Genomic DNA, 27802 nt, shown 5'->3' with positions numbered 1-27802 from the left:
ATTTGCAGATGATCTTATTTTAATAAGATCATCTGCAAATGAGCACTATTTTGAACCAATCAAGGAGGGTATTAAAATACCCTCCTTGATTGGTTCAAAATTGGACACAATAGGCTCTATAATATTTCATTTTAGCCAATCGGCAGGTAGTTCTCATAGACCTCACCAAAAGTAACGCAGCTGTTATACAAATACGCCTATAGCTTCAGAACTCAATCGTATTCACAATATTTTCACATTGCATATCTGCTATGTTATTAATATTGAACAAAATTGGACGTATGAGGTATCAAAATGCGCCCACATAAAACACCCGTTCTCTTTCTATTTTAAAATAACATTGTGAATACGATTTTTGTATTTTGTATTCGACGTACCGTAGTTGTAACGGCCGCGTCACTTTTTTGTGACGTCTTTTTTAGCGTTGCCCCTATTATCGTCGCCTGTGCGAACATCGTTACTGCGCACGTCACGGCTTTCAAATTCGCAGTATTATTATTATTATTATTATTATTATTATTATTATTATTATTATTATTATTATTATTATTATTATTATTATCATTATTATTATTATTATTATTTTTATAAACGACACTTATAGAGCGCTATATTAAAATTGTCAAGCGTTTTACAATTAAAAAAAACACATTAAAATGCAACTACAAGAATATACATCAAGCTATTATATATCTTAAAAAGTACATAATTATTAAGAAAAAATACATGAAGAAAATACATTAAGAAAAAAAAGTAACGATGTTCGCTAAACGATGTGCACATCGACGTTCGAATGACGACATCCCAGGTCTACCCGCAAAGGCTTATGGGATTTACCGAAAACGTGAATCAACAGGGTCCAAGTTCATATAAGTATGAACATTGTTATAAATAAACAGATATTATATAAAACATTTTTAATAGATAAGTCTTGATTTCCTGTCATAATTACGATCGTATGAAGTCCTAACAGGACGCCCTCTACCTCCCCCAGCCCGGTGATTATGAGTAGGGACTCGGTGCGCATGTCTTTCTACATAATGTGTCCTTCTGGTCGTCGGACGACAACACCATAGCGATACGCAAACGATGACGCCAATTAAAATGACGGCAGCCATTACTGATGCAACTATGATGATGGTTATGTAATCTGAAAATATAGAAACAAACAAAAGTGCAAATCAAAATGAAGACTTGATTTCTTTCCTTGTTATTCAAGAATCAAACATTTTCTTTATTTTAATAAATCTATTTCACTGATTTGTAAGCATTACAAGGATTCCTATAGATGAATAAAATCTCTGAGATTTTCTTTAACCCCCTCGACACTACTGGCAATCTAACAGCATTTCTGATTGGTTGATAAACTTGAAATGCTCATTTTAATTGCCAATTATGACTAGGCTTTAAACATTTTACGGTCAAACGTGCATTTGCAGATGATCTTATTAATACCCTCCTTGATTGGTTCAAAATTGGACACAATATTCATTTTGGCCAATCGGCAGGTAGTTCTCATGCATTGCTACTCATCAAGTCTTACCTCTTTGGGGTTCTGGTTCTCTTTCTTCTGTTGGTCGTGGTGGTCTTTGTGTTGGCCTATCAACTAATATAAAAAGAACAAAATAATGATATACTTATACACTGTACAAAATGCTACAATTATTATACAAAACAACATAGCACAATGTATCATGACGCCTGACATGAGAAATTCATAAAGCTAAAGTGCACTTACCAATTACTATTCTTTCGCATCGGGACCCTGTGTAATCTGGTGGACATCTATTTACAAACAGAATTGAACAGAATTACATTTAGAATAAAAATAGAACTTTGAAAGGAACTTTATAAAATCAAAGTTAGTCAAAGTTTTGAAGTATAGGGCCTAGTCATAATATTTTATCAAATGCCGCCTGACTATTTTTCGGTGAAAACAGGTGATGCATGACAAATAACAAGAATTAAAGCAAAGTCAAAAGTTGAAAGCCCGGGTTGAAAGCACCCCTTTCATGTTTCAGGCCTATTGTGTGAATCCATTTCTACTCCCCCTGTGAGGATTCTGAAAATATCCCCCACTGGCATGACTGGGGGAGTATGAATTTCAAATGGAATTAGCACCAACTCTCTTGAAACAAAGTCACCATCTCTTTATGGAAGGTTCAGTGTCAGTCTTTCTCAGAGGGTGTATGAAATTCAAATGAAGCTGCCTAAAGTGTTCATTCCACTTGGAATTCGATTCATACTCCCATGTGGATGGTATTTCTAATATCTTCCACAGGGTGGTTTTTTCAATGTAATAGCCCATACGGACTTCCCGGGACGGACTTACCTGCATGAGCTGGAATATTCTTCCGTACTCGGCTCACAGACTCCTCCATTTGCGCATGAAAAGTATGGGCTACAAACCTCTGTAAACAGATATTTTACAATATGAAGTACTTTTTAGATTGAGGAGATCAGTTTGAATCGGTTTGAAAATCGGTGGTAGGATCTATTCACCGGTATTTCAAATCAGGTGTTTCACCTGATATTTGGGTATGGGTATTTACAAAAGAAATGATTATTTACAAAACAAATCATACAGTAATTTACTTTAGTACAGATTATTAATACATGCGTCCTACCGCCACTTGGCCCACTCTGACCACTGCAGCCCCCAATTTGGCTTCACCATGGATGGTACTGTGGAACCAGTTGGTCTTGGGATACAGGTATCAATGCCACTTGAGTAAATACTGTATGATTTATTTTAATACCTACCATTTGTTTTGTAAATATCTGTACAACATTTGAGTAGGCCAGGATGCGGTGGCCGCACTAAAGTGAGGCCGGTTTGTGCACGCATACCTAACGGGTCAACCCTAGATGACAATGCGTGGCCATACGCGCCTCAATATAAAAAGTCGCAAGTTTGAGATGACTATCCACTGAACCAATACTAGGCTTGTTTGTACTCATTTTAAAGCATTTTTCGTGCTAGTTCCAAATATTGTCATGCCAATTTACATTTATGAAATTATCGATTTTTTAAACAAAATTCGAAACTTGTGTCTGCAGTCACACCCGTGTGGAGAGGGTTTACAGCAAAACCAGGCATACCTTCCAGACCAATGTCAAAGATGAAATCTTGTCTCAGCTCATACGTCGATCCGTCAATCTTCCCGTCTACATCAACACTCTGAATAAACGCATTCCTTATCGCATTAATCGAGTTGCCGCAATCGTAGTAAAATTCAAAACCAGCAATAACTGCGAGGTTTCTACCGTACATCTCAAACAGGTCGGCTACTACCACTTTCTGCAGACATGGGAACGTACGGCTCAATGCTTGATATAGCTGGGTAAGTAATTAAGAAAGTAAGTATAAGTAAAGGAAAATTAATTAAAGTATAAAGATAAAGTAAAGTAAAATATAAGTATACTCGAATGTAAGTTTATAAGTGCTGGTGACAAACAATTTCTATTTTCTAAAAGATTAAACTGACTTTCATCACAAGAAATTCAAGCAGCTTGAATTTTCGATGTGTGACACACATCGAAAGTAAGTAAGTACTGTACATAAGGACGTAAGTATTTCCTCAACAAGCCAAACAAATTTTGTGATATAAAAATGCACGAAAAACACAACAATGACATATAGGAGCTAAGTAAAACAATTTGAATTTTCCCGCTAGGACCGAGTTCAGACAGTCTTACAATGCATTGCGAATTTTTAATGTCGATATCACTTCGTTATGACCAATTGACCTTTTCGGTAAATCCGAAGTCTTTGCGAGTATACCTGAGAACTCGTCATTGGACGTCACGCACATCGTTTATCGAACATCATTATTGCGAATTGCAAGTCGGCGTGATGTCAAATGATGAGGTCTCAGGTGTACTCGCAAAAGCTTCTGGGATTTACAGAAAAGGCCAATTGACATTTTCGATAAATCCCTTTGAGGGTAAACCCGTGATATCACTCCCATTGTGGCCTGTACACCATCCGCGATAATCAACTTTTGAAAAGCACCCTAAACAAGGATTTAACCCATGGCTAAAACAATACCCTAAACAGGGATTTTATTCCTTGCATCAAATTTCATACCCTAAATTTCATTTCCGCGTATTAGCATTTGCAATTTTGCTACCCTTTTTTTCCAATATTTCATGTTTTTGACACCCTAAACGCGTTACGCGCGTATCATGCTTATCCACGAAAAACTACCCTTTTTACGCGTTTTCATTATCGTGTACAGGCCACAATGGGAGTGACCCCCCGGATCTAAACATCTAAACGCTGTGTGACGTCAAAGGTTTATATTTTTCTCACAATTTTTTTAGCACAGGGCTCACAGTATCATCCTTACCACTAATTGTAGGCCATCTCTGACACTTCGGGCTTCATTTGAATAGATATCGTCATAAATAGGATCCCAGAAAACAGGTCTGTCATCTATCTCACTTAAAATGAACACAAGACGAGCGTATGTAACTCCTGCAAAATAAGATTGGTAAATAGTAGTAGATAGAGAAATAAGGAAGATAAAATGGAGGAGTTGTCATTTTGGTATGCGTGGGTGCAAGAAATAGTTTGGCTTGAACTTAAGATGTCAGCATGACGGTAGAAACTGGGGTTTGGACTTGAAATATGGTTAGGGTTAAAGTTATAGCCAGTGTTAGAACTAGGACAAGAGTTCAGTTCCGTTCCGCCTCCCCAAAAGGAGAGTTTTATTACATTGTAAATATAGGCCACCGGCCCTTTTCACATCTATAAAATCAATGATTACAATATTTACCAATTTTAGAAACACATACAAACAAAGTTAGTCATTTTTTTCAATACTGTATCTGGTAAGCAGTGCATAATGGCAGTATGAAGCAAGTTCTTTTAAAGTGTGTTCATTTGATGAAGTCATAAAACGAATGAAATTTGCCTTTGTTGGCCTCGAGTCCAAACAGGAGGGGAAATATTTTGCTCTAAGATCATCGAAGAAGCTGCATTTTAGGAGAAAGTGCAATTCATCTTCAACTTCTTCTTCGTCGCATAAAAACAATCATAAGGCAAATTTTCTCTCCGTCCTGTCTCGACTCCAAGGCAATGACTAGAACATCGTAATCTTGCCACGGCAGTTATGAATCGATTATCATTAAATACATCAAAATAGTGTTCAGAAATGCGCATGTTCTTAAACTCCCTATATAGAATAATATAGGACAAGAGTATTTTCTATGAATATAGTTTTAAAATATTCAAAACAAAACTATTAGAACAGATTTATCAAGATCAAACCGGGAAGATACCGTATGGCATATCGTGTTCAGGCAGTCAACTTACTTGTTCAGGAGAACACATTGTTTTACACATGTCCCGGGCTAAATTCAAAAAATACAAAACTATCAAGACATACCTGGCTCTGGCCCTCTTGTCGGGTTTGGAGGCGCTGTAACAAAATGAACATTTTAATACATTTTAATTCGTGAAAGAATATCACATAAAATAAACTTTCCCTATTCTGATTGAACGTGAAGAATGCAACATTAAGGTAGTTAGATCGAATCGTTCATATGTGGGGACTGTGGGTGTGTATATAGGTGTGTATACTCTTTATTACATGTTGGGGTGTGGGGTGCGTTGGTGCTGCATTATTTCCGAGGACTCCAACATAACAACACACCGAGGACCTTGTGCTTAACGAGGACCTAAACACACGTCCTCGCTACGGAACCTCGTTAAACGGCGAAAAATGAAGTCTTATTTAACTAGTAACAAACGCAGGGCACATGCGCGAGCCGGGAAGTTCAAGCTTGCTGTAGAATCGGTCCCTACACATGTACGACACGTTTGCAACGCCCCGACTCAGGTGTCAATTTGTGGATTAAATTAAATAAAATTAAATATCTTTTTTTTCTATATGTCCGTTTCTCCGTCTCCCGGGGAATTGACTTGAAAACACTATGAGGATTACTCAGTTAATTTTTGAGGACAAAAATCATGAAATTGGTGGTGTACGGGAATTTTTTATGGCCAAGTTTTAAGGCCAAAAAAATATGATTTTTTTCGAAATTTTTTTTGACCGAAAATTCGACCCTTTCTCGCTTATCTGATGAATTTTCAACTTCTTTTTGACATATGTGCTAGATATGACTTTGGTGTTTATATTCCCTAAAGTAATTGTTGTAATTTTGCTTAGTTTTATAAAAAGAAGTGATTTTCTGCATGGAGTCGTTTTGATATTCAGCTTTGTTTACGTTTCAAAACCAAAACTGAATTTCCCGGCTCGCGCATGCGCCGTGCGTTTGTTACTAGTTAAAGTCTTATACCCTACTACCCCCTCTATAGCTTACGTCCTCGTAACGTTAGCCGTTTTTAAAACGGTTAACGCTGCGAAGACGTAAGCTATAGAGGGGGTAGTAGGATATAAGTGTTAAAACACTTGTTCGGTATTACCGACTTTAGTAGGTGCAGATATTTACAAAGAATAGGTGTGTATGTGCGTATTATGTGATGTGTTTGTACTTACGTTCAATTGGTTCACATCGTGGTGGCGCATAATTGTTCGGGCATCTATAAGAGCAAAATGAAAATGTAATGTTTCATTTTTGGCTATTCATTATTTATTTTGATGATGAAACGAAGACATAGTTATTTTTATCACAAACACCCAAGAAATGTCACAGTTTTGAACAGACCATGCATCGTTCATGCAGGAACGGATCTAGGTTTTTGAAAGAGGAGCCCAAACCTCGGAGTTGGAAAATTTGACAATTGTTTTGTCAACATTTCCTAAACGATCATCATTTTTGTCTTCTTTTACTATTCTGAGGAGGGGACCGCCCCTCCCCACATTCGCACTGAGTTCATGGCTCAAGGGCATCAAAGATACATTTACTCATAGAAGGGCTTACTCACTGGCAAGAACTTGAATAATCTTCTTCACTTGGCACGCACGAAGGCCCACGTAGGCAGAAAGTCTGCGGGCATACACCTGAAAGTGAAAGAGCGGAGAAATAAAATTATCGTCATATTCGTTTTGCTTCATATTATTCTAAGTTTGTTTGTTTTTGTTGGTTGTGTAGTTGTTTTTGAGGTGTTTGTTTGCTTATTGTTCTGAATAATTAGAAGAAGAGAAGAAGAAGGACATCAGTTCAACAACAACAATAGTAACATTATTATGAACTGGAACGCAAAGTAATCAATTTGGTGCTTCATATCAGTATCATCTTTACTAAAATAAAGTAAATCGTTGATTTGTTTTGTCTCGAATATCAAGCAGCGACACGGTTATTAATATTACAATAACTGATATTGAACTTGAAAAAGATTCATTAGGTTTGGTAATTAACGAATGGGTTTCAATTGGAGGAGTTAGAAATCTTACACACAGAGAGTGACAGAAAAGCAAGATGGATCAAAGAATCAGTTCAGATCAGAAGGAGGGACGAGGAGTTATGAACGGAGACGAGGGGATCTACAATCTACGTCACATTTATGATCCACTGTTGAAGACTGGTATAGCAAGACCAACATCGCTACCGGAAGTGACATAATTTCCCGCCAGCGATTTTTTTCGTACATTATATTTGTAACGCATATGGCTATCCCCCGCCAGTCATCAGTTATTGAATCATCACAACAACAGCAAGCTTAGAAAAAGTCAGTGGTTCACTGACGAAACTGTCTGATAGAAAATAGTTAAGTTTCTTCACTTTCGACAAATCGAAAATTCTTTAAATCTGATTTTGATCTTAAAAAAATTAAACACTTACATTCTTCGCCTATGCTATCTGGAAGAACATCAAATGCATAACCGTAATCTTGATCAACTCTGATGACGCCATTCACGTCAAGTCTGCTGGTCAATGCCTGACGTATTGCAGGAAGGGAACTACCATATGGGTAATGGAACTCTAATCCTATCATTACTTGAATGAGGTCCTCTGGTGCGCGACGGATTATAGGTATCACAGTGCTTCTGTGGTCTGGCAACACATCGTACACTTGTTTGAACTGTGTATTTGGAAACAGAATTTGTTAAAAACATAGTGATGTTAGAGACTACATTACAAAAACTAAACTCTATAGTATAGACTTATCTCCAGGAATGCCTCCAGAAGGCCCCAAGATACTTGCAAAATGTCCACACTTGTCCAAAATCGTTGTACAACTTTCTTTCTGCAACTTCCTGCAATGTTTGTCAACTTTGGGAAACTTATCATAAAGTTTATGCAATTTTTTGGCAATTTTTGGTTAATTTGGCTGTATTTCGCGAAGTTCGAATATTTTGCGATGTAACCTTCAAGATCGTGTTTATGGCCTTTATATAACCTGACATACACACGTTTACAACCTGTTTATACGTTTAAAAAACGTTTTTTGTGTTTCTTGGAATACCGCGGGCCACTGTGATACACATTGTTGGTTCTAGAATCCAAACCACCGGAACATTTTAATTCAAGGCGAGGGATAAGAATATTTAGTTTAGGGGATGGTTGCGACCCCATTAAAGGTAGAAAACATGCAGTGGCATGGTGGTATGGGGCGGGCACGTGCCCCCTCGTGTTGAAAATTTAGAAAATCCCATAGGAATATTGCTGACAACGACTTGTACCCCCCCCCCATCAGACCTGGTAGGCCCCCCCATTCATGCCCCCACCCCCACATAGGATGACGCTACGCCACTGGTTACATGGTAGGTAAAACCACTACAGATATGTCTATACTTACAACATCTATCAACCTTGACGTGAGGTACTGATATTCAGATGAAAGGCGATTCTCATAAGCCTCCTCCCACGCGGCATTGTTACCATTGATATTCTCCAATGTCAATCTTATACGAACCCAACGGCACCCTGGTAATGAGATTGTTGGTGTGGATTTAAAATTGTACACGTTTAACAAATTCAGCAGCAACTGATGTTTTTGTTATATCTGATTTTTATCACCAGAAAGGCATAGCTAATCTTTAAGTTTACATTAATTTTGAATGTGATACTTAATAATACTATCTTGAGAAAATTGTGTGTGTAAAGAACAGTTTGTTAACTATGGACTTACCTTGGCCAGGGGGAATTGGATTTTCTGCAAATGATGAAATAACAAAAATGTTTTTGATAAATGAAATAATTTGGGAACTTAATGTCAGCTTATGTCTTAATGTGTGAGCATCTTTTTCATACAATCAAATACAGACGGTTTTCCACTTTAAATATTTAGATCCCGGGATTTATATAATTAAACTGTTTAAACTTACCATCCTGTACGCTGATGGTACAATCATCACTGCAAAATCCAGGACAAGCCATGCCATCAACGATTGTCCTATGACAACATTGAACTTTGACGCCGCTATCCGATGCGCTGAATGCCCGGGTTAAATGTTGAGTTGTCACGTGACCGTAACCCATCTCGACCGTAGAAGTTGGCAGGGAAGGTGGTAACTCCACGTCGTCGACGAGGTATGCCAGATACGATGCTGGATCTGTAATGCCTGATTGACATGCAATGGTGATTGGTTGACCAGGTAGAATAGGAGTATTTGGACATCCGGTGAGTTGAGCCGAGGTTGATGGACAATCTAAAAGGAAACACGATGACAATAATAAAACCATAATATAGTTAATATGATTCAGCAAATGTCAATTGTTACAACGACCAGGTGCTATTTTTAACGTGAATCCTGACACGTCCGTGCAGTGCGAATAACAGTCCGTGCAGTGAAAATTAAAAATCCGTGCTTAAAATGTTTCTACACTATTCAAGTTCTAACCCGACAAATGACCAGGAAATTAAAGAAGTTCCTCCATAAAGTAAGGCTGATGGAGTCGGGAAAAAGTACAGTTTGTGGTAACCTTTCATTGATTCATTTTGCGGAAAAAATGGGGGAAATCGACCAAAATTGCCCTGCGCATCTTTAAACACTTTGATTCTGGGCAAAAATAATGTAATATTGAAAATTACGCCATGTTGTCTTGCGTTGGGGTTTGAAAAGTTTTCTCGCGCTCCGCGCGCAATTGCCACAGGTCAAAGATTATGACCACCAGGAATACTTTCATCACTGCCCACTCCTAATACGCCACTGCAACATTCATTTTTTTCTATTTTTGTAATAACTTACAATTGACGCTGATTTCAATTGATTGAGTCGTCGTCAAAGCGGTAAATCCATATTCATCATGATCTTGCAAAAATTCACATGATATAACTCTCCCATTGTCTTCCTTAGATGCTACGAAACTGAGGTTAAACAAAGGTCAAAGGTAAATCAGTTAAAGAAAACACGGTTTAGGCTGGGTTTGGTTTATTATTTTCAATCAATATTTTGTCAATACATAACTGCTTCATATGATCACAACTTTAAGCTTACTCCAAATGGATGTGAAACGAATTACAAACGTAATGAAAGTGATAAGATGCATGCAATACCTGAAATAGCTTTCTTGTTCATAGCGATAATTTTCAAGTAGCTCTGTCTCGTGTCTGTCTGCCGCAAGGATGACACCCCTCTTAACATCATTCCATTGGAACACTCCTTCCGGGTAGCCATTCACTGCTTCACATTCTAACGTGACTCGTTCCCCTTCTTGTACAACGTATTCTCCGTCTAGTTCTAAAGGTGTATCGGGAGGCGCTACAGAGGAAAATTAATATAGAATTTGTGTCAAATATCAACAGTCTAAAATATTGGGTAACATTCATATTTGATTGTTAAAGTTTGCCCACCATAGGATAGACGTAAGCCAATTGTTGGGTTACACTGTTGATACTTGCGCCAACGTTAAGAAATTTTTGCCAATTTTTTGCAGTGAAATTGATAGCTTCATCCCTATACTTTTCGTTGATCTAAAAAAAGATTTCGGTACCAGTGGCAAACCTGCTGTATTTGTAATTAACAAAGTGAAATATTATTAATTAATATTCAAATTTTGTTGCCTATACTCTTCTTCTTCTTAGCGTGTCCAAGCGCAGGGTCAAATACGCCCGAGCCAATAGCTGACGCAGTGACGAGCAGAATCGTTGAATTCAGCTAGGTCCTCATGTGTGCAGTGTTGCCCCATCTGTGGACAGACCAACAGGTGTTCCATAGTCTGTGGAACCGTTCTACACTCACAAGTAGTGTTTTGTCCTTCTGGTAGGTAGCCCCATTTCTGCAAAGCGACCTTGCACCTTCCGACCCCTGATTTTAGTCTGTTGAGACACCGCCACTCAGGCCATGTGGAATCAGCTCCAGGTGGTAGCTGCTCACTGGGTTGCAGTCCCATAGCTAGTGTATTGGGAGATCTCTCTTTCGACAGGGTGAGTCTTTCCGCTTCCTTGGAGACTGTCCCAAGAGCATGAACTTTGCTTAGGAAGCTTCCCCTGGATATAAGGCGTTTTGGTGCAGCAGTCTGGTTGAACATGGGGTGCTTCATATCAGTGGGCTGACGCTCACGCTCTTGCATGCTGGTCACTTGTCGACGTACATCTGGAGGGGGCTTTAGCAGCTAAGGTGTAGAGACTCTCCGTTGGTGTTGATCGGAGGCATCCAGTGATAAGTCGACAGCATGAGTTGAGTGCTGGGTCCACCTTCTTGGCATGTTGCATATACTAATAATTGTGTACAAAGGTATTCAAGCCGTGTTTGATTAAGACCTTTAAAAGCGATTGCAAAACCATCACGAAACGCTGCATGCAGCCTGAAACCACGAACAGCTAAGAACAGAAGAAGACTTAATTACACTTTATTAAAATAATTATACCTGTAGCGCATACTTACACAGGACAATAATCCTGGCTGATCGCACAATCAGGCCACCGCTACCAGATGCGGCTTCGCAAGTCACATTCTTATAATGAAATTCACGCAATACATCGTCAAAGGTCAACGTGCTGATAGTATCTACAAGCTGCTGTCCAGCTCCGATATTCAAGACGCTGTTCTCAATGGAGACCTCAGTGAATTCATCTGATATTATGTCGCTGTCTAACCGCCACGTGATATCAACTGCTGGTCTAATAATAACGAAATAGACAAAAAACAGCAGCAGCACGACGTTAGTGCTTAGGTGATATTTTGTGTGCATTTGTTTTGTTTGCTTGGTTGCTTGACGCATCCAGACTTATAGTCCAGTCATGAAAACTCAGGTTGGCCTGGGGTCATTAGCCCTATCAAATCAGGTTGAGCCAAGTAGATTCAATCAAGTTACAGTCAGTCTACTCTGAAGTACAAAGTACCGACGCGGACGCACACATTGTGCCGACTTTGAAGGCACGCATACCTGCAGCAGAGACGCAGCACTGCGCACTCTTTACTCGCTGTATACGCGCGCGTAGTCACTTTGTACTTCAGAGTGGACAAACTGTACTTCAGTGTTTTTAGTCGAGTTGAGTCACATCCATTTTTCTCGAGTCACGAATCATGACTCGACAACAAGTCTACATTGAGTTGATTGGTTGGTTAGATGGTTATTTGGTTGGTAAGTAAGTTCGTTGGTTAGTCGTCTTCTTGGGTGGTTGGCTGATGGTTTGGTTGGTTTAGCTGGTTGATTGATTGATTGGATGCATGGTTGTTTATGTTTGTTCGCATTCTTTCGTTCTTTCTGTTTGCTTGCTTCTGTTTCTTCAAAGAGAATGGCCGAAAGTCATGCAACAGTGGTAAGTAACCTACCGTATTGCTTGGCAAACTTTAACATCATGAGAATTACCTGCCGATTGGCCAAAATGAATATCGTATCCAATTTTGAATCAATCAAGGAGGGTATTAATAAGATTATCTGCAAATGCAAGTTTGACCATAAAGAGTTTAAAGCCCAGTCATAATTGGCAATTGAAATGAGCATTTCAAGTTAACAACCAATCAGAAATGCTGTTAGATGACTAGTAGTGTCCAGGGGGTTAAATAAACCGATTTATAATAACAATCATACCTTGTTCCTCTAGCTATACATGTAAGTTGAAGAATCTCTGCAGCTTCCCTCTTCTTTCTGTCCGATTCACTATCAAATGGACCATACGTGACTACTACAACATCTGTATTACTAACATCGTCCAAGTAATTAGGATATCCTTGCACCATAAAGAAGTTGCCGTCAATCAAAGGAGTATCTGTCAAAGAAGGTAATTAATTATATTGGTAAGACATTCATCACCACATCTTTCAGTTTTCTAATCTGTTTTTGACTTTGTACAACTGCGTATACAGCTAGCTACAAATAAGAAAAATAAGTAACGAAACTGCTAATAGAATGTTGGTATTATAGTTAAGGAAGAACTAAAGGGCTGTATGAGGTCCTTTTACTCCTTTGAACCTAAGGAAGAACGCTAAGGGAATATATACTTTGAAGCTAGTTAATGGACTACTTCGCTCCCTTTAAAGGGATTCACTTATATTCTTGTGTGTGATTTATTAAAGTAACTCCTTAAAAATAAAGCACTCACTGTAAAATGTTAACCGTAATTTTTACGGTAGAATACCTGGCAACATTGCCAGCATTCTACCGTAAAAACGACGATTTGACAAGTATTTCTCCGTATAATTAGCATATCTACGGTATATTACTGTAATAGTACGGTAGAATGCCCATAATCCTGTATAAAATACGGTAAACACCGTGTAAATTTTACGGTAAAATACCTGGCAACTGGGTTGCCAACATTCTACCGTTAAAATTACAGTTGTTGCCGTAACTAAACGCTGCACATTATACATGTACGAAATAGCATTTAAACACAATCTTGTCAGGACAATACAGCTATTTGCTTTTTTAAAAATTAGAAGATGCAACACTTTAACACACACACACACACACACAAATACAGTCTAACGGTACTAACATGCCTATTTTCAGTGAAATAGTAATTTTACGGTAAATAACCGTAAAGTTTACGGGAAAGTACCGTAAAATAACGGTAATATTTTACAGTGCTGGTATGCACTAGGTTTTCTCGTATGTATACTTTTCCATCAACTTTGTACTTTGACGCACATTTGAACGGAACGTTCTTATTATAAACACCATCGATGCATCAGTATGAAGTGTGTAATAGAGTTACCTAGAATAACCAAACAACGTTTTACAATCTTCATCTTCAGAACTAAAATTCATTTATCAACAAAACTGCAAATAGTGACCTCTTACCAAAAACTCTCAGAGTGGCTTCTTGACGGGCTTCCGAAATACGTCCGTACACTCGATTTCTGCAAAAACATGACAAAACAGCGCCCTCCAAGTTGAAGTTGCTTTCGGCGCTCAAAGTAATATCCTTGCGTACTTCCCAGAGATTTTCGTACTTAGCCTCACTGTATTGTGGATCATCGGATAACCGCCTTTCGTATACCAACTGTTGTAAATGGACATAATGACGCTTTAATATGTTTAAATAAATCATTTTCTATTTTCTATTTATAAAGCTTCATACAGGGGAAAGCTTCATACAGGGGAATCTAATGTGTGTATAGCAACATGAGGACAAGCCTTTTGGATTCTAGAACGCTCACATTTTGGTCCTATATTAACTTTAAATTCAAATCAGATATGTACAAATATATATGCATATATATATATAATGGAAACATGCGTGTGGCAAAGTAGGCAAGATAAAACCGTAGTTTATCAGGTGTACGGACAGAGCTTTTGTTCAGGGTATCTGGACTGTATGCAGTAGTGACAGCGTGACGTATAGACCGGGACTGCCGAGCTAAGGCGAATATGAAGAATATTCAGCAGTTTTCTTTTTATAAGTCATTTAGCCTTACTAGCCCTGCGGGGCTTTTCTAAAGTTGAACCGACATCAGAAGCAAGAGTGTTTACTATGGAAGTTTCCGCGTTCGTCCCTGTCTCCATCTTCACGCTAGAAGACAGGCAAAACAGCAATATAAGGTTGTCATTGTTTTTAATTAAGAGTTTCTCAGCAGAAGAATTCCTAAATATTGCGAGGTTTTACCTACTGTGCTCTTAGCTTTTTTAATTAAAAAGTCGCTGTAACGGGACATGTAATTGACTACTACGCATCATACTCTTCATGAATACTCCATTGAAACAGTGCGATTTTCCTGTATCGCAGCTTTCCTACAAATACTATAACACCACAACTTGGCAAATTCTCTTGTGGTGCCCGGCATGTCACTGCACTTTAACCCCATGAGAACTACCTGCTGATTGGTCAAAAAGAAGTTTTCATTAACAATTGACCCAATCAGCAACATTGTTAGACTTCTCCGTAGTCCACTTGCCCATTTTACATACTCTGGCTATTACATTTAAGCATAAAACTACTCTGATTTATATTGATTTGTGTGCAACTGATAGATTTTCACATGCATCTGATGTATCTGATCTTTTCAGTCACCGCACTCCCTCTGTTTGTTAGCTTCCCAAGTGGACTACTGACTTTGCCTTGCAGTTAAGATTTTTAACACGGGACTCTATGGAGAGTTAGGCCAATTTCTGGCCTAACTAAAATTGGCCATGATGTAATGCATCTTTAAATGGATCTGCCTTGTGATTGGTCGCCCATATCTCGCTATGGTTTAAATCTTCCGGGCCCGCGCCATTACCATTAACTACACCGTACACAACTATCTGTGGTATTTGCGGCGCTTTTGTGTTGACGCGAAAGTTAATCTCTCATCAAACATCCAGCACGTCTTGTACTATACCATGCTTAGTACTTGTGGTTAATGGACTGATAAACAAGTATGCTTGACAGTGTGTTTTTAGAGAGCAAAGTCCCGGGGGCAAAGTTCTGCGTAAAATTCAAAGTCCATAGTCGCATTTTCGTGGTTCGCTATCAATAAACTGATAGATTCCAAAATCAGAATTGTTCAGTATTAAAGTGAGCCATTATAATTATGCAAGATAATGTTGCATTCAATTACTTTTATTGTCACTAATCATCTGATATTCTTAATTCTTTATGACCATTTTACTATTGAATACTTTAATTTTAATAAACATCAGTATAATTTTGAGTTCAACGAAATGGGATCATCATGACTAATAATAACATATTTTTAATAAAATTCGACTATGGCATAGTCTACAACATTGTTAGAATAATTTCACCACACACAAAAATTGGGGTGAATTATTTGGAAAGCTCCATTCTGATTGGTGATTAAAGTGAAAATATTGTGTAATTGGCCAATCAGAGGTAATGTTAGATCGGCAGGTAGTGCTCAGGGGTTAATACGGTCTTACCTCCACTCCATCCGCTTCAGTCAACGTAACATATCTACTGCTTCCTGCTTCTTTGATTTGGATATCTATCCAAGGCTTATCATTGGACTCCAATCCTCTTGCTCCACGATTGATGCAGGACATAGTCCTTGGCTCACCATTAGCCTTGAGTGATATACCAGAACCATGATTAACGTGGTATGGGTTACCTTGAAAGTTGTAGGCTATGAGTTCCAGGTTGACTTCACATGGAACTGAAAGTATTGGTAAAAAAAAAAGTTCGACCGTGACACCAGGATAAGGACATACACAAAATCCAAACTTCAAAGGGGCTATGCAACCAAGAATGTTTTCAAGTACTCTTACTTTCCACGCACGACAACTGACTGGAATGCCCTGAGAAGACATCACATCAGCACCAACACTGCACAGCTTCAACATGTTCAAGAAGCGGCTCATGAAGTAATATTTCGCACATTTTCATATTATTCGCACGCACATTCGAACTAGGCCTTAATTACACCAAAGTTGGTGATAGTACGACTGTTCCAGTTGAAGTTGCCGACTTAACCATATCTAGATCCGGAAGGTGATAAATGAACTAAAAGCAGTTGCAAATGGATGAATATGACCTTGAAACAATAGAGTATCTCATTGTAATGTTTTGATATGTTTATTGAGGCTTTTATCGTTACCATAGAAGATACATCGGTACATATTGAGTCACCGATATCGCTATAGCACCAAAAGAAACGTCGTGCCTTAAATGCTCTGCATCCTGCCCATAGGCTTCAACATAAAATGTCCCAAGTTTCTAGATATCGTAAAAACTCGATAGTTAGCATATGTGCTTACTATTGAGCGTTTTTGAAGAAAACATGAAATTGTACCAAAGTCCGGCGCTTTACCAACTGAGCTAATGGGGTTGAGACACACATTTGCTGGTTTACTTGTTCGTATATAACTATGAGTATCGATGATTTGCTCAAAACCCTTTACACTTTTGTGGATGGGGCTCTTCTTGTTTACATATTTTAAAAGCGCTCGATAGTAAGCATATATGCTAACAATCGAATTTTTACAGTATTTCAGCAACATATCAATAACTTTCTTAAAAACCGCTGAACCAATACTTGGCTTGTTTGTACTCATTTTTGATGCATTTTTCATACTGATTTCAAAAATGATCATGAAAATGTACAATTCTGAAATTTTTGAATTAAAAAAAAATTAAATCATGTCGTCTGCGTTCGAACCCCGCGTGGAGAAAGTTAATATCAAATATAAATACTTACCGCATAAATACACATTAACAGCCAGACTATTTACGCCACTTAAGTCCGCGATATTGGTAGCAGTGCACTGTATCTGAGCCCGATGCCAGTCATAATCAAGTACCAGATTAACACACTTCGTCGTGTCGTACTTGGTCACGCTAACCTGTGAAGAAACAGCGCTTTCCTCATACACGTACGCACAATCTGACGAGATGAACTTATCGGTGTCTAGTGTGGCACTAGGTGTACGCCACGCAATGTAGGTGACTGGTGCAGACTCGTATGAGGTACAGTTAAGCTGACGTTCTTCTTCGGCGTTTATGATGACAGTCGGTTGTGTAAATCCGGGCAATAGCTCATCCTCAGTGTAGTAAAAGGGTCTTTTGTTGCTGTTACTACCCGTATATTCCCAGATAACTGCGCTGGTAGCTGGGCAGATTCCTGACAACGCTGTACATTTTACCGTAGAAAAAGATACAAATAAATGCAGTCAATTTTAATATCGAGATACAGCGCCAACTTTGCTCACACCATACACACACCCACCGCCTTGTTTCGTTGCCGTGTTTTGTTTGTGCATTGCATGGTAAGCCAAGAAATTGATAGCTTACTTTGTTGTCCTTTTACACGTTGTAAAAATAGCGGTTTCTTGAAACAGACTGACATCAAAATCAAAGACATAGCACGCACTTGCTTGCTCTGCCACAGGCGGGCAGGTATAGATAAACGGTCACACACGCACACCTATACCCATCACCCACACCACCCAACTCCCCCACTCAACCCCCCCCCCTACCAACTACATTCTTGTGGGTTCAGCATCAGAGCATTATGTGGGTATGAAATAGCCAGTGGTTCTTTCTTGGGGTATATTTCTTATCACACCATCCTTGTGGGGTACAAAAACGTACCAATAGTTTGTGAGAACGTTTTTTTCACACAGACCCACTTACCCCTCCCCTCCTACTTGTGAGTACCTCCGCGAGTTTTATGCCTTATGGGGTCCTATAAGCTAATTTGGCTGTGTGGGAGCCATGAGTTTATACCCCAGAAAGAATTGTACCCCACACGCTATTGCTGCAACAGTACCCCACAAGAATTCGCGCACCAGAGCACCCACACAAACATACTTGCACACACACTTAAGGTTGAACTATTTTAAACTGTTGCGATTTGGTAGTTCACAGCATCTTGCGAATGGTAGTAAGCTTTGGCAAAAATTGCATTGCTCATCTCATTGCGAGTGTGTAGAAGATTTCAAATATCACAGATATACTTTTGTAGGTCCTTGAGTTATGTTGTAAAGAGGGCTGAAACAACAACACTTTTGTAAAACCTACATAACTCATTAACAACAATAAATCTAGCAAGTTTTCAAAGTTTGATTTGTAGAATGAAGTTTTGCAAAACATCCAAAACAAGTGTTATTTTTCAATAATAATTATATTCAGTGATTTAGATAATGAAAATCGGTTTTTGGCTGCTTCGACCAACAATACTTCGTGTACCCTTAATATACGACTTACGTATGATATCTAATGTATATTCATGAGATAATCCTCCTGATGTACATCTCAGACAGAACCCTTGTTCTAGCGGAAATCTGGGAGAGAAATCCAGAACATCAGCATCGTCTTGAGCGACACAGTTCGCATTCTCTTCAGTATATTGTCTCTGTCGAAGTACTGTCACTGAGCCACCTACAGAAGAGAATCATTTACATATTAAGCTTCCGATACTGGCATACCATATAAGATTAGAGTAGTCCCATGCTTATCACTGCTTAGAGTAAGTGTCCAGATATATTCATAAGCAGTGCTAATCACTACCTATGGGTGAGTGTTCAGATGTAAGCAGTCACAAGTTATCACTGCTTATAGTAAGTGTTCAGATATATTCATAAGCAGTGCTAATCACTGTTTATGGGTGAGTATTCAGATGTAAGCAGTCACATGCTGATCACTGCTTAGAGTAAGTGTTCAGATATATTCATAAGCAGTGCTAATCACTACTTATGGGTAAGTGTTCAGATGTAAGCAGTCACATGCTGATCACGGCTTATAGTAAGTGTTCAGATATATTCATAAGCAGTGCTAATCACTGCTTATGGGTGAGTGTTCAGATGTAAGCAGGCACATGCTGATCACTGCTTATAGTAAGTGTTCAGATATATTCATAAGCAGTGCTAATCACTACTTATGGGTGAGTGTTCAGATGTAAGCAGTCACATGCTGATCACTGCTTAGAGTAAGTGTTCAGATATATTCATAAGCAGTGCTAATCACTACTTATGGGTAAGTGTTCAGATGTAAGCAGTCACATGCTGATCACGGCTTATAGTAAGTGTTCAGATATATTCATAAGCAGTGCTAATCACTGCTTATGGGTGAGTGTTCAGATGTAAGCAGGCACATGCTGATCACTGCTTATAGTAAGTGTTCAGATATATTCATAAGCAGTGCTAATCACTACTTATGGGTGAGTGTTCAGATGTAAGCAGTCACATGCTGATCACTGCTTATAGTTAGTGTTCAGATATATTCATAAGCAGTGCTAATCACTGTTTATGGGTGAATGTTCAGATGTAAGCAGTTACGTGCTTATCACTGCTTATAGTAAGTGTTCAGATATATTCATAAGCAGTGCTAATCACTGCTTATGGGTGAGTGTTCAGATGTAAGCAGGCACATGCTGATCACTGCTTATAGTAAGTGTTCAGATATATTCATAAGCAGTGCTAATCACTACTTATGGGTGAGTGTTCAGATGTAAGAAGTTACATGCTTATCACTGCTTATAGTTAGTGTTCAGATATATTCATAAGCAGTGATATCACTGTTTATGGGTGAGTGTTCAGATGTAAGCAGTCACATGCTTATCACTGCTTATAGTAAGTGTTCAGATATATGGGTGAGTGTTGAGATGTAAGCAGTCACATGCTGATCAAAAGCAGATCACTGCTTATGGGTGAGTGTTCAGATGTAAGCAGTCACATGCTTATCACTGCTTATAATAATTGTCAGATATATTCATAAGCAGTGCTTATCACTGATATGGGCAAGTGTTCAGAGATGGCAATAAGCAGTCACACTTATAGGTAAAGCGTTCTGAGATATTCATTAAAGCAGTCACATGCTTATCATGTATCACTGTCCATATCAGTGTATATGGGTAAATGTTCAGAAATATTCTTAAGAGCTCATAAGGTTAGGATAGAGTTACGTTATCGGTATTCAGTTACACACATAAGATGAGGCAACACCGATTTTAATTATGACAATAATTATCATGGTTTGAAGTATTCTACCTTTTCTTCCTTTTCGTTTTCTCCTTTTCTTGCTCTTTCTACTTCTACACCTTTTTTCCTTCCACTCCCTTTCCGTTTTCTTCCTCTAATTCTCTTTCTCCTTGTTCCATTTCTTCATCTTCTGGTGTTACCTTCTTCCTGTCCTTCTCTTTGTCTCATCTTTCTTCATTTCTCTTCTTCCTCTGTCATATTTGAACGAGTTCAACAGGTCAATACCACAGAGCCAATTCAACATAAATTAGGCCTGATGATGCGTCATGGATATAACGTGATACTGTCATAGTCAACAAACACAGCAAGTCCAGTTGAACAAATTTATCTAACCCTGTTATTACCATTGCAATCGTCAATTGTCCATAAGATATCTTCATCTGGATCCGCTCCCTGTGTTCGACAAGTCATGAGGTATGTGTCCCCTTCATATAACTGTAGGGTGTCACCATTGATCACTTGCCCCCGTACGAATTCAGAAAATGTGGGTGGCGTTATTTCAACACTGGAGGTTACACCTTAAAAACAAGAAAAATGAGAAAAATGTTACGAGAACTCGTGAAGTATATAAAGATTGATGAAATTAAGGTTATTAATTATTTTAAACTGTTGTGATTTGGTAGTTCACAGCATCTTACGAATGGTAGTGAGCTTTGGCAAAAATTGCATTGCTCAATTCATAGCGAGCGAGCAGAAGAATTAAAATATCACAGATATACTTTTATAGGTGCTGCGGTTCTTGAGTTACGTTGTGAAGAGGGCTGAAACAACAACACTTTTGTAAAACGTACACAACTAATTAACAACAATAAATTAAGCAAGTTTGCAGAGTATACGATTTGTAGAATGAACTTTTGCAAAACATCAAGGTGTTAATTTTTAATAATATATTGATCTAGATACTGAAAATTTTTTAGGTTGCTTCGACCAACAATACCTCGTCTACCCTTAAAGGCGTTTGACAACCTATTTACAAATCAATGTGTGTATAAACCCCGAGGGCGTTCTTTTAAAATATACAGGAGGTGAAAATAGGCTGTTGTTTTCTTTTACATATTTCGCGCCTTTTTTATTTTGACATTAATCCTTTCTTTGTAGGAAACTGTGAAGAATATTTTTAAAATTGATCTTTGAATAATGCATTATTAATCATCTTACTGGAATGTACGAGCAGCGCAGAAATATATGAAGAATCTGGTGCTAAGGTTGGATCAGTAGCTGGTCTGGGATCAGTGACGTCATAAATTGATACGCATCTTAATTCCGCTGGACAACTATCGCCAATACTCGACGTTACTTGGTATTGATCGGTTAAATCATAAAGTGATTCAATATCTTGTGATGGTAATCCAGGTTCGTTATCCACTCGTAAACCTGGGTTGAAATCGGTGTCACTTGTGGTGTCGTAGTAGAAAAACAGGTCAGTAGCATCAAAGGATGGACTCGATTCCGTTGCTGGGAATACGTTTGATGCTTCGCATTGGAAATCATAAAGAGTGCCAGGAGTTGTGTAGACGTAGCCGTTGTGATTTACGTCGGTGTATGGACCCGTACCCTGACGATAGCGGAGAGCAAGATCGTTTCTTTCTATAAACATAATCAAAAATAAACAGTAACTGTATTGTTATCGATATATTTCTTTATATTATTATTCTTCATTGTCCTCGCGCCATTGTTCTTCACAATCTCTTATTCATCCCCCTTCATCTCCTCTTGCTCGTATTTCTCCTAAAAAAAATCCAATTTTTTTCTCCAACATTCTTCTCCAGCTTCATCAATTTTTTCTTCATCGTGCCTCCTACTTCTATTTTTCATCCCATCCTCCTTCATCACCTTCTCTTCTCATTGGTCTTCTTCTCCTTCTTATCCTTCTTCTTTGTTCTCTTACATATCTTTTCCATCAGTTGTCTACTTTTATCTTCTTCCTGGTCTTATTATCCTTCTGCTACTCCTTTATTTGTTGTCGTCGTCTTGTCTCGCATCTTCTTCGTCATCATATTCTTCTTCTTCTGCTGCTTATTTTCCTTCCTCCTCCTGCTCCTCCTCTTCTTCTTCCTCTTCTACTTTTCTTCTTCTCCTCCTCCTCCTTCTTCCTCTTCTTCTTCTACTTCTTCTTCTCCTCCTTCTTCCTCTTCCTCCTTCTCTTCATCTTCTTCTTCTTCCTCTTCTCTTTTTCTTCTCCTTCTCCTTCTCCTCCTCCTCCTTCATCTGCTTCTTCGTCATCTTCATCTTGATCTTCTTCTTCTTCTTCTGCTTATTATTATTATTATTATTATTATTATTATTATTATTATTATTATTATTATTATTATTATTATTCTTTTTGGTGTAACACACATTGTACTTACTTAAAACTTTAAAATTGACTCTTGCCATAGTTGATCCACCATTACCGTCATTATAATTGTCATTAAACGCTTTGCATACCAAGTATCCATCATGAATCAGCGTGTGTTGTACTTGTGACGCGCTCAGTGTGTACGATTCCTCGTTGGTTTCCAAATCACAATCAGGAAGACTCTCCTGGGCTGCATTCGTCTGCGTGCCACCAATTATCGGCTCGTCGTCTTTATTGTAAAGCGTCCATTGGATACTAGCTTCGGGATCAGCACCGGTGACCTGGCAGTTAAAGACGTACGTATTCCCTTCCAAAAGATTGTAGAGGTTGTCGATTGGATTTGAACCCCAATCTGCTGTGCTGCTGGGGTCCAAAGTGATCGTTGGTTCATTTGGCGGTGCTGTAATAATATTTTTAAAAAATAATTAAGGTTGATTCAGTACTCTATATGTATGTATATATTTGAGATTTTTAAAAACGTGATATAATGACCGAGGCGCGTTTTTATTCGTTATGCATCCATAAAGGATGAATGATAAGTGATTTGAAATATTGTTTCCCATTCTCCTTTAAACGTCAATCCCAAACTACACCATTTCAATTGAGTGACTCATATAAAAAACGGCCTATACCCATTTGGCTTTTTTTTTTTCGAGAAAAATGGACTTTTGTATGCAAATTTTCAATACAATACAAAACAATTTCACATCTTATAACGTTGATTTTACATCTTTACTTAGTTACTTTCATGACGTATCATGTTTCTAATAATGACCTTTGGTGACCTTTACAGTTTTTCAGCAGCGCTTTTAATATTGAGCCACTCAATTAATATTTTTTGCACTCTTACAATAAATAAGTTATGCACTGCGTCATCAGGTCAAGAGAGACAACCCTTAAATTATTGTATAAGGACTGTCATGCAAATGACGAAACATTGTTAACCTCCTGGACACTACTGGCCATCTAACAGCATTTCTGATTGGTTGATAACTTGAATTGCTCATTTCAATTGTCAATTATAACTAGGCTTTAAACTATTTATTTTCAAACTTGGCTTTACACATGATATTATTAATACGTTCCTTGGTTCAAAATTGGGCACAATATCGTAAAACCCCGTCTACAAGTATATAGAGTGCTTCTGATGAAAGCTAAATTATTCCAGGCGCCATTATGGAGTATGAGCAAATAAATTACGGATCCAAGCATATACAAACAAGTATTATTTTAAGACCAATCTATTGTATTGGTATGTTTACGCTGGCTTCGAATTAATTTAGCTTTCATAAAAAACACTATGTATGCTTGTAGACGGGGTTTTACGGTATTCATTTTGCCCAATCGGCAATCAACCCAACTTGAAAAAAGCAAGGGGGTGTGATTATGTGCAGACGTGGGATTCGAACCCACGACCTTCCGATCTCTAGACGGAAGCCCTATCTTTTAGACTAAACGGTAATAATAAACGGTAGTTGTAACTGGTTGCTAAACAATAAACGCAAACAAATATACGCAAGTACAGGCGATCATCACTGATGTTTAATCGTTTCCCCAGCATTATACAAGTTAAGTAAGTAAATCCTGCAAAAGAACATAATATAAACACAACGGGTTTGCTGGTGTGGTTTTTTTTTTTTGGTTTTTTTTTTTTTTTGCCTTTTACGTTAAGGATCGCTTTGTGATGTTTTACACAATCTTACCTAAGACTTGAATATTAACTGTCCTGGTCCACGACGCTTCTTGATCCAGTTCAGTAATGGCGTCGTTAGAGGCAGTACAGGTAACTTGGGCACATGCCTGAAAATCGTGCCCAAGAATGAAGCTGTTGTAGTCGAACAACCCATTACCAACATTAGTCGAAGAACTGCTATCACCATCTTCAGTATAACTATCGCCGCTAACGGTCCATGAAATATCGACTACCGGGTCAGAGTTCGTGACCTCACAACGGAAGTCGATAACACCAGGTGGGACAAGAATGACAGCATTGTTTGCGTATGGAATGAAGGTACTGCCATCTGTGCCAGGCGCCGGTTTGATGTAAATTTGCATTCCGTCCGGTAATGCTGCATATCAATAGAAAAGTTTGTTACGTCATTATAGATCTACAGGCTGATTCGAAAAGAAGTAAACTCATCAGCGCTCTTGAAAGGAATCCGCTCTAAATGAAAATATCATCCTCGAAAAAGCAGTTTCTGAACGTCAAAATTAAAAGAGTTTCACTTCCCAAGCATTGTAGTTGGGGCTACAAGCATGTAGTGGCCCCGCGGGCTACATTATGCCATCATTTATGACCCAAAGACGGGGCCTTTTTTACTTTTTCAATTTCTATTATATCATATTGCACTGCATACAAGGAAACGTGTCAATAGCGACAATAATTATTTCATGAAACTAAGGGTCCCCGTGAAGTTCATTGTCTCTTTCATTTTCAGCACATGTAAGGAAACAATATTAGAATGTGAGGAAGATTAGAATCACGTCACTCTGATAACCGACAGTCTGAAGCTTCATGGTCCCGAACATCGTGAACGCCTGGATCACAAGTAAACATTACTGGGCATGCGTTGCAAATAGACATAAAGATCAGCAGCTCAGGGCGAAACCACCTTTGCAACATTAAGCAAGTGTTAGTTGGGCCATCCGGAAGACAAATTATTAGAAGAGTTATCGCGGTTAGAGGAGAACGTTTTCATACAAATTGCAGCACGGTCGTGGATTTTGCAGTTGAATATAAGCATTACACCCGTAGATACACCCCAGCTCGGTTTTTATGAGGTGTAATGTTTTAGTCATTCCAATCAATACACTACGTGTACGCATGGTAAAGTTACGCGAAACCGCGTGTGGCTACAAAAATGGTTAGTTTTATTCAGATGAGTATAAGAATTGGGATTTGGTGCTTTGGTGTAAGCAAATATAACAATTCGTCTTAATTTACATACTCCCTCTGGAATAGCTTTCCCCTAATCAAATTGCATATTGTGAATTTCAATCTGTCCAATTGCATAGCTTCACTGTGATGAAGAGAAAATTATTTACCAAGCCGTGACTTCGGTTTTTTTTAGTCTAGCCGTTCAGAATATGCTCCTCTTAATGATATTTTAGATATTCTAGATTTTGTACAAAAGTGTCACGCCAGATTAACAATCAATAATTCGGTTTTACTTTTTATGGCACTGTCATCTGGTGCAGTACTTTGTTGCGCCTCTTTGTATATAAGTGTATCGAATCGTGTTTTTAACAGAAATTGCTTATATGCATAATTTAGGTTGACCAGGGTACTGCACTGAATAAAACTGTGTTCCATATGAAGCTAAATCATTTTATGCAGCGTAATGATCTAAGGTAACGGCGACATCGAACTAAACTACATAATTGTATACTGGTAATTATTTTATCGGTAGAATAATACTTTTTAAATCGATCACGAATCACTTACTTGCTGTTTGAACTAAATTAGAGGACCGAAGACCCTCATGGTAAACGTTCCTGTCGGGCCCTTCAACTACGGTAGCCCTGCAAAGATAAACATGTGTACATACTATATTTATAATAGTTTTTGGACACTTTACTATACGCTGGCGAAGTGATGTAATAATCAGATTAGCTACCATAGCAATAGGTGAAAACAATTTTTGAATATACCGTGCTGCACTGATATGTTCACGCGGTACCTCTGCATTGAACCATATCATGCTGATCACTTGCACCTGTAAGATTAGTATCTTTGAAAAGACCAGTATTGTATTCAATCTATGATTGTAGACATACACAGGTGATGAGTATAACCTGCTTGTAGTGCAGCGCGATATGTTCAAAATTGTTTTCACCTATTGCTATGGCAATTAATCCGATTAATTACGTAACTTCACCAGCGTATACACTGGCGAAGTGATGTAATAATCGGATTAGCTCCCATAGCAATAGGTGAAAACAATTTTTGAATATATCGCGCTACACTGGTACGTTCACGCGGTACCTCTGCATTGAACCATGTCAGGGGTACCGCGTGAACGTACCAGTTCAGCACGGTATATTGAAAAATTGTTTTCAATTATTGCATCACTTCGCCAGCGTATAACATTTGAAAATGCATCGTTTTCATTCAAAGAGTCACCATGGCTACAAACTTTGAACTATCTAGGCAAATGAGGTATCAAAATTTGCAGAATTAACCTGGGTTTATTTCTGCTATTTCAGTTTTTAAATTTGATGCATAGATTTTGAGTATTATATCGTAATAAAGGGGCGTTTATATACTATTAATGGGGCAAATGAAACTGGAAAAGAAACTTACTGAAAATAGATGTCTCCTTCTGAAGAACTAGGAGAAACCCACGTTGCCGTCACAGACGTTTTAGGATTATTATTCGAGTGTCCCCAAGTGTTCTGTGAAATTGGAAAAGATAATATAACAATGGTTAAGGAGTAGTTCATGATCCTTGCATCCGCTTTTTATGAAATTTTTCAGTAGATACCCATGAAAAAAATGATCTGGTCCATGGAGGCATTTTTGAAAATTGAGTTACTGTAATTATTACATTATACATATATACAATAGGCTACCATTTACGGGAAACACCAAAGGTCTAGCATACTTGGTTCTAAAGTTATGAAGTATTTTGATGTCTATTCTCTATGTATTTTATTGTTTTTTACTCCATATTTTTACGTTTATCTCAGTTTCAAATTTGCCGACTTTGGCCCCCATGGATCAGATCGTGTCACAATTTCAGTTGA

General features: G+C 38.2%; 1 protein-coding gene across 1 annotated transcript; it reads right to left on the bottom strand.

The window, feature by feature from the left end:
* Positions 1 to 65: 65 nt before the first annotated feature.
* LOC140141659 (uncharacterized) lies at positions 66 to 27446 on the bottom strand. Its single transcript, XM_072163571.1, has 27 exons — positions 27360 to 27446; positions 26502 to 26578; positions 24760 to 25125; positions 23067 to 23456; positions 21877 to 22305; positions 21063 to 21236; positions 18947 to 19120; positions 17439 to 17870; positions 16165 to 16397; positions 14104 to 14305; positions 12892 to 13069; positions 11742 to 11977; positions 10412 to 10616; positions 10104 to 10222; positions 9240 to 9563; positions 9044 to 9067; positions 8711 to 8838; positions 7753 to 7993; positions 6896 to 6971; positions 6507 to 6550; positions 5394 to 5426; positions 4353 to 4480; positions 3103 to 3340; positions 2333 to 2411; positions 1739 to 1785; positions 1544 to 1606; positions 66 to 1150 (listed from the first exon to the last, which is right to left on the bottom strand). Exons 3-27 carry the CDS (start codon positions 25109 to 25111, stop codon positions 918 to 920), a joined length of 4782 nt encoding a protein of 1593 aa, XP_072019672.1. The 5' UTR covers positions 25112 to 25125; positions 26502 to 26578; positions 27360 to 27446; the 3' UTR covers positions 66 to 917.
* Positions 27447 to 27802: the final 356 nt, after the last annotated feature.

The sequence above is a fragment of the Amphiura filiformis genome, chromosome 19 (genome assembly GCF_039555335.1).
Source record: "Amphiura filiformis chromosome 19, Afil_fr2py, whole genome shotgun sequence".
Taxonomy (NCBI): domain Eukaryota; kingdom Metazoa; phylum Echinodermata; class Ophiuroidea; order Amphilepidida; family Amphiuridae; genus Amphiura; species Amphiura filiformis.
This window is presented reverse-complemented; position numbering and strand designations above follow the sequence as displayed.

Coding starts and splice junctions, on each gene's coding strand:
- LOC140141659 (XM_072163571.1), bottom strand. CDS start 25,111: ATGCAAATTTACATCAAACCGGCGCCTGGCACAGATGGCAGTACCTTC. Junction 11,978..12,891: donor TGTATAGCTAGAGGAACAAG/GTATGATTGTTA, acceptor CGTTATTATTAG/ACCAGCAGTTGATATCACGT. Junction 5,427..6,506: donor ACGATGTGAACCAATTGAAC/GTAAGTACAAAC, acceptor ATTTTGTTACAG/CGCCTCCAAACCCGACAAGA.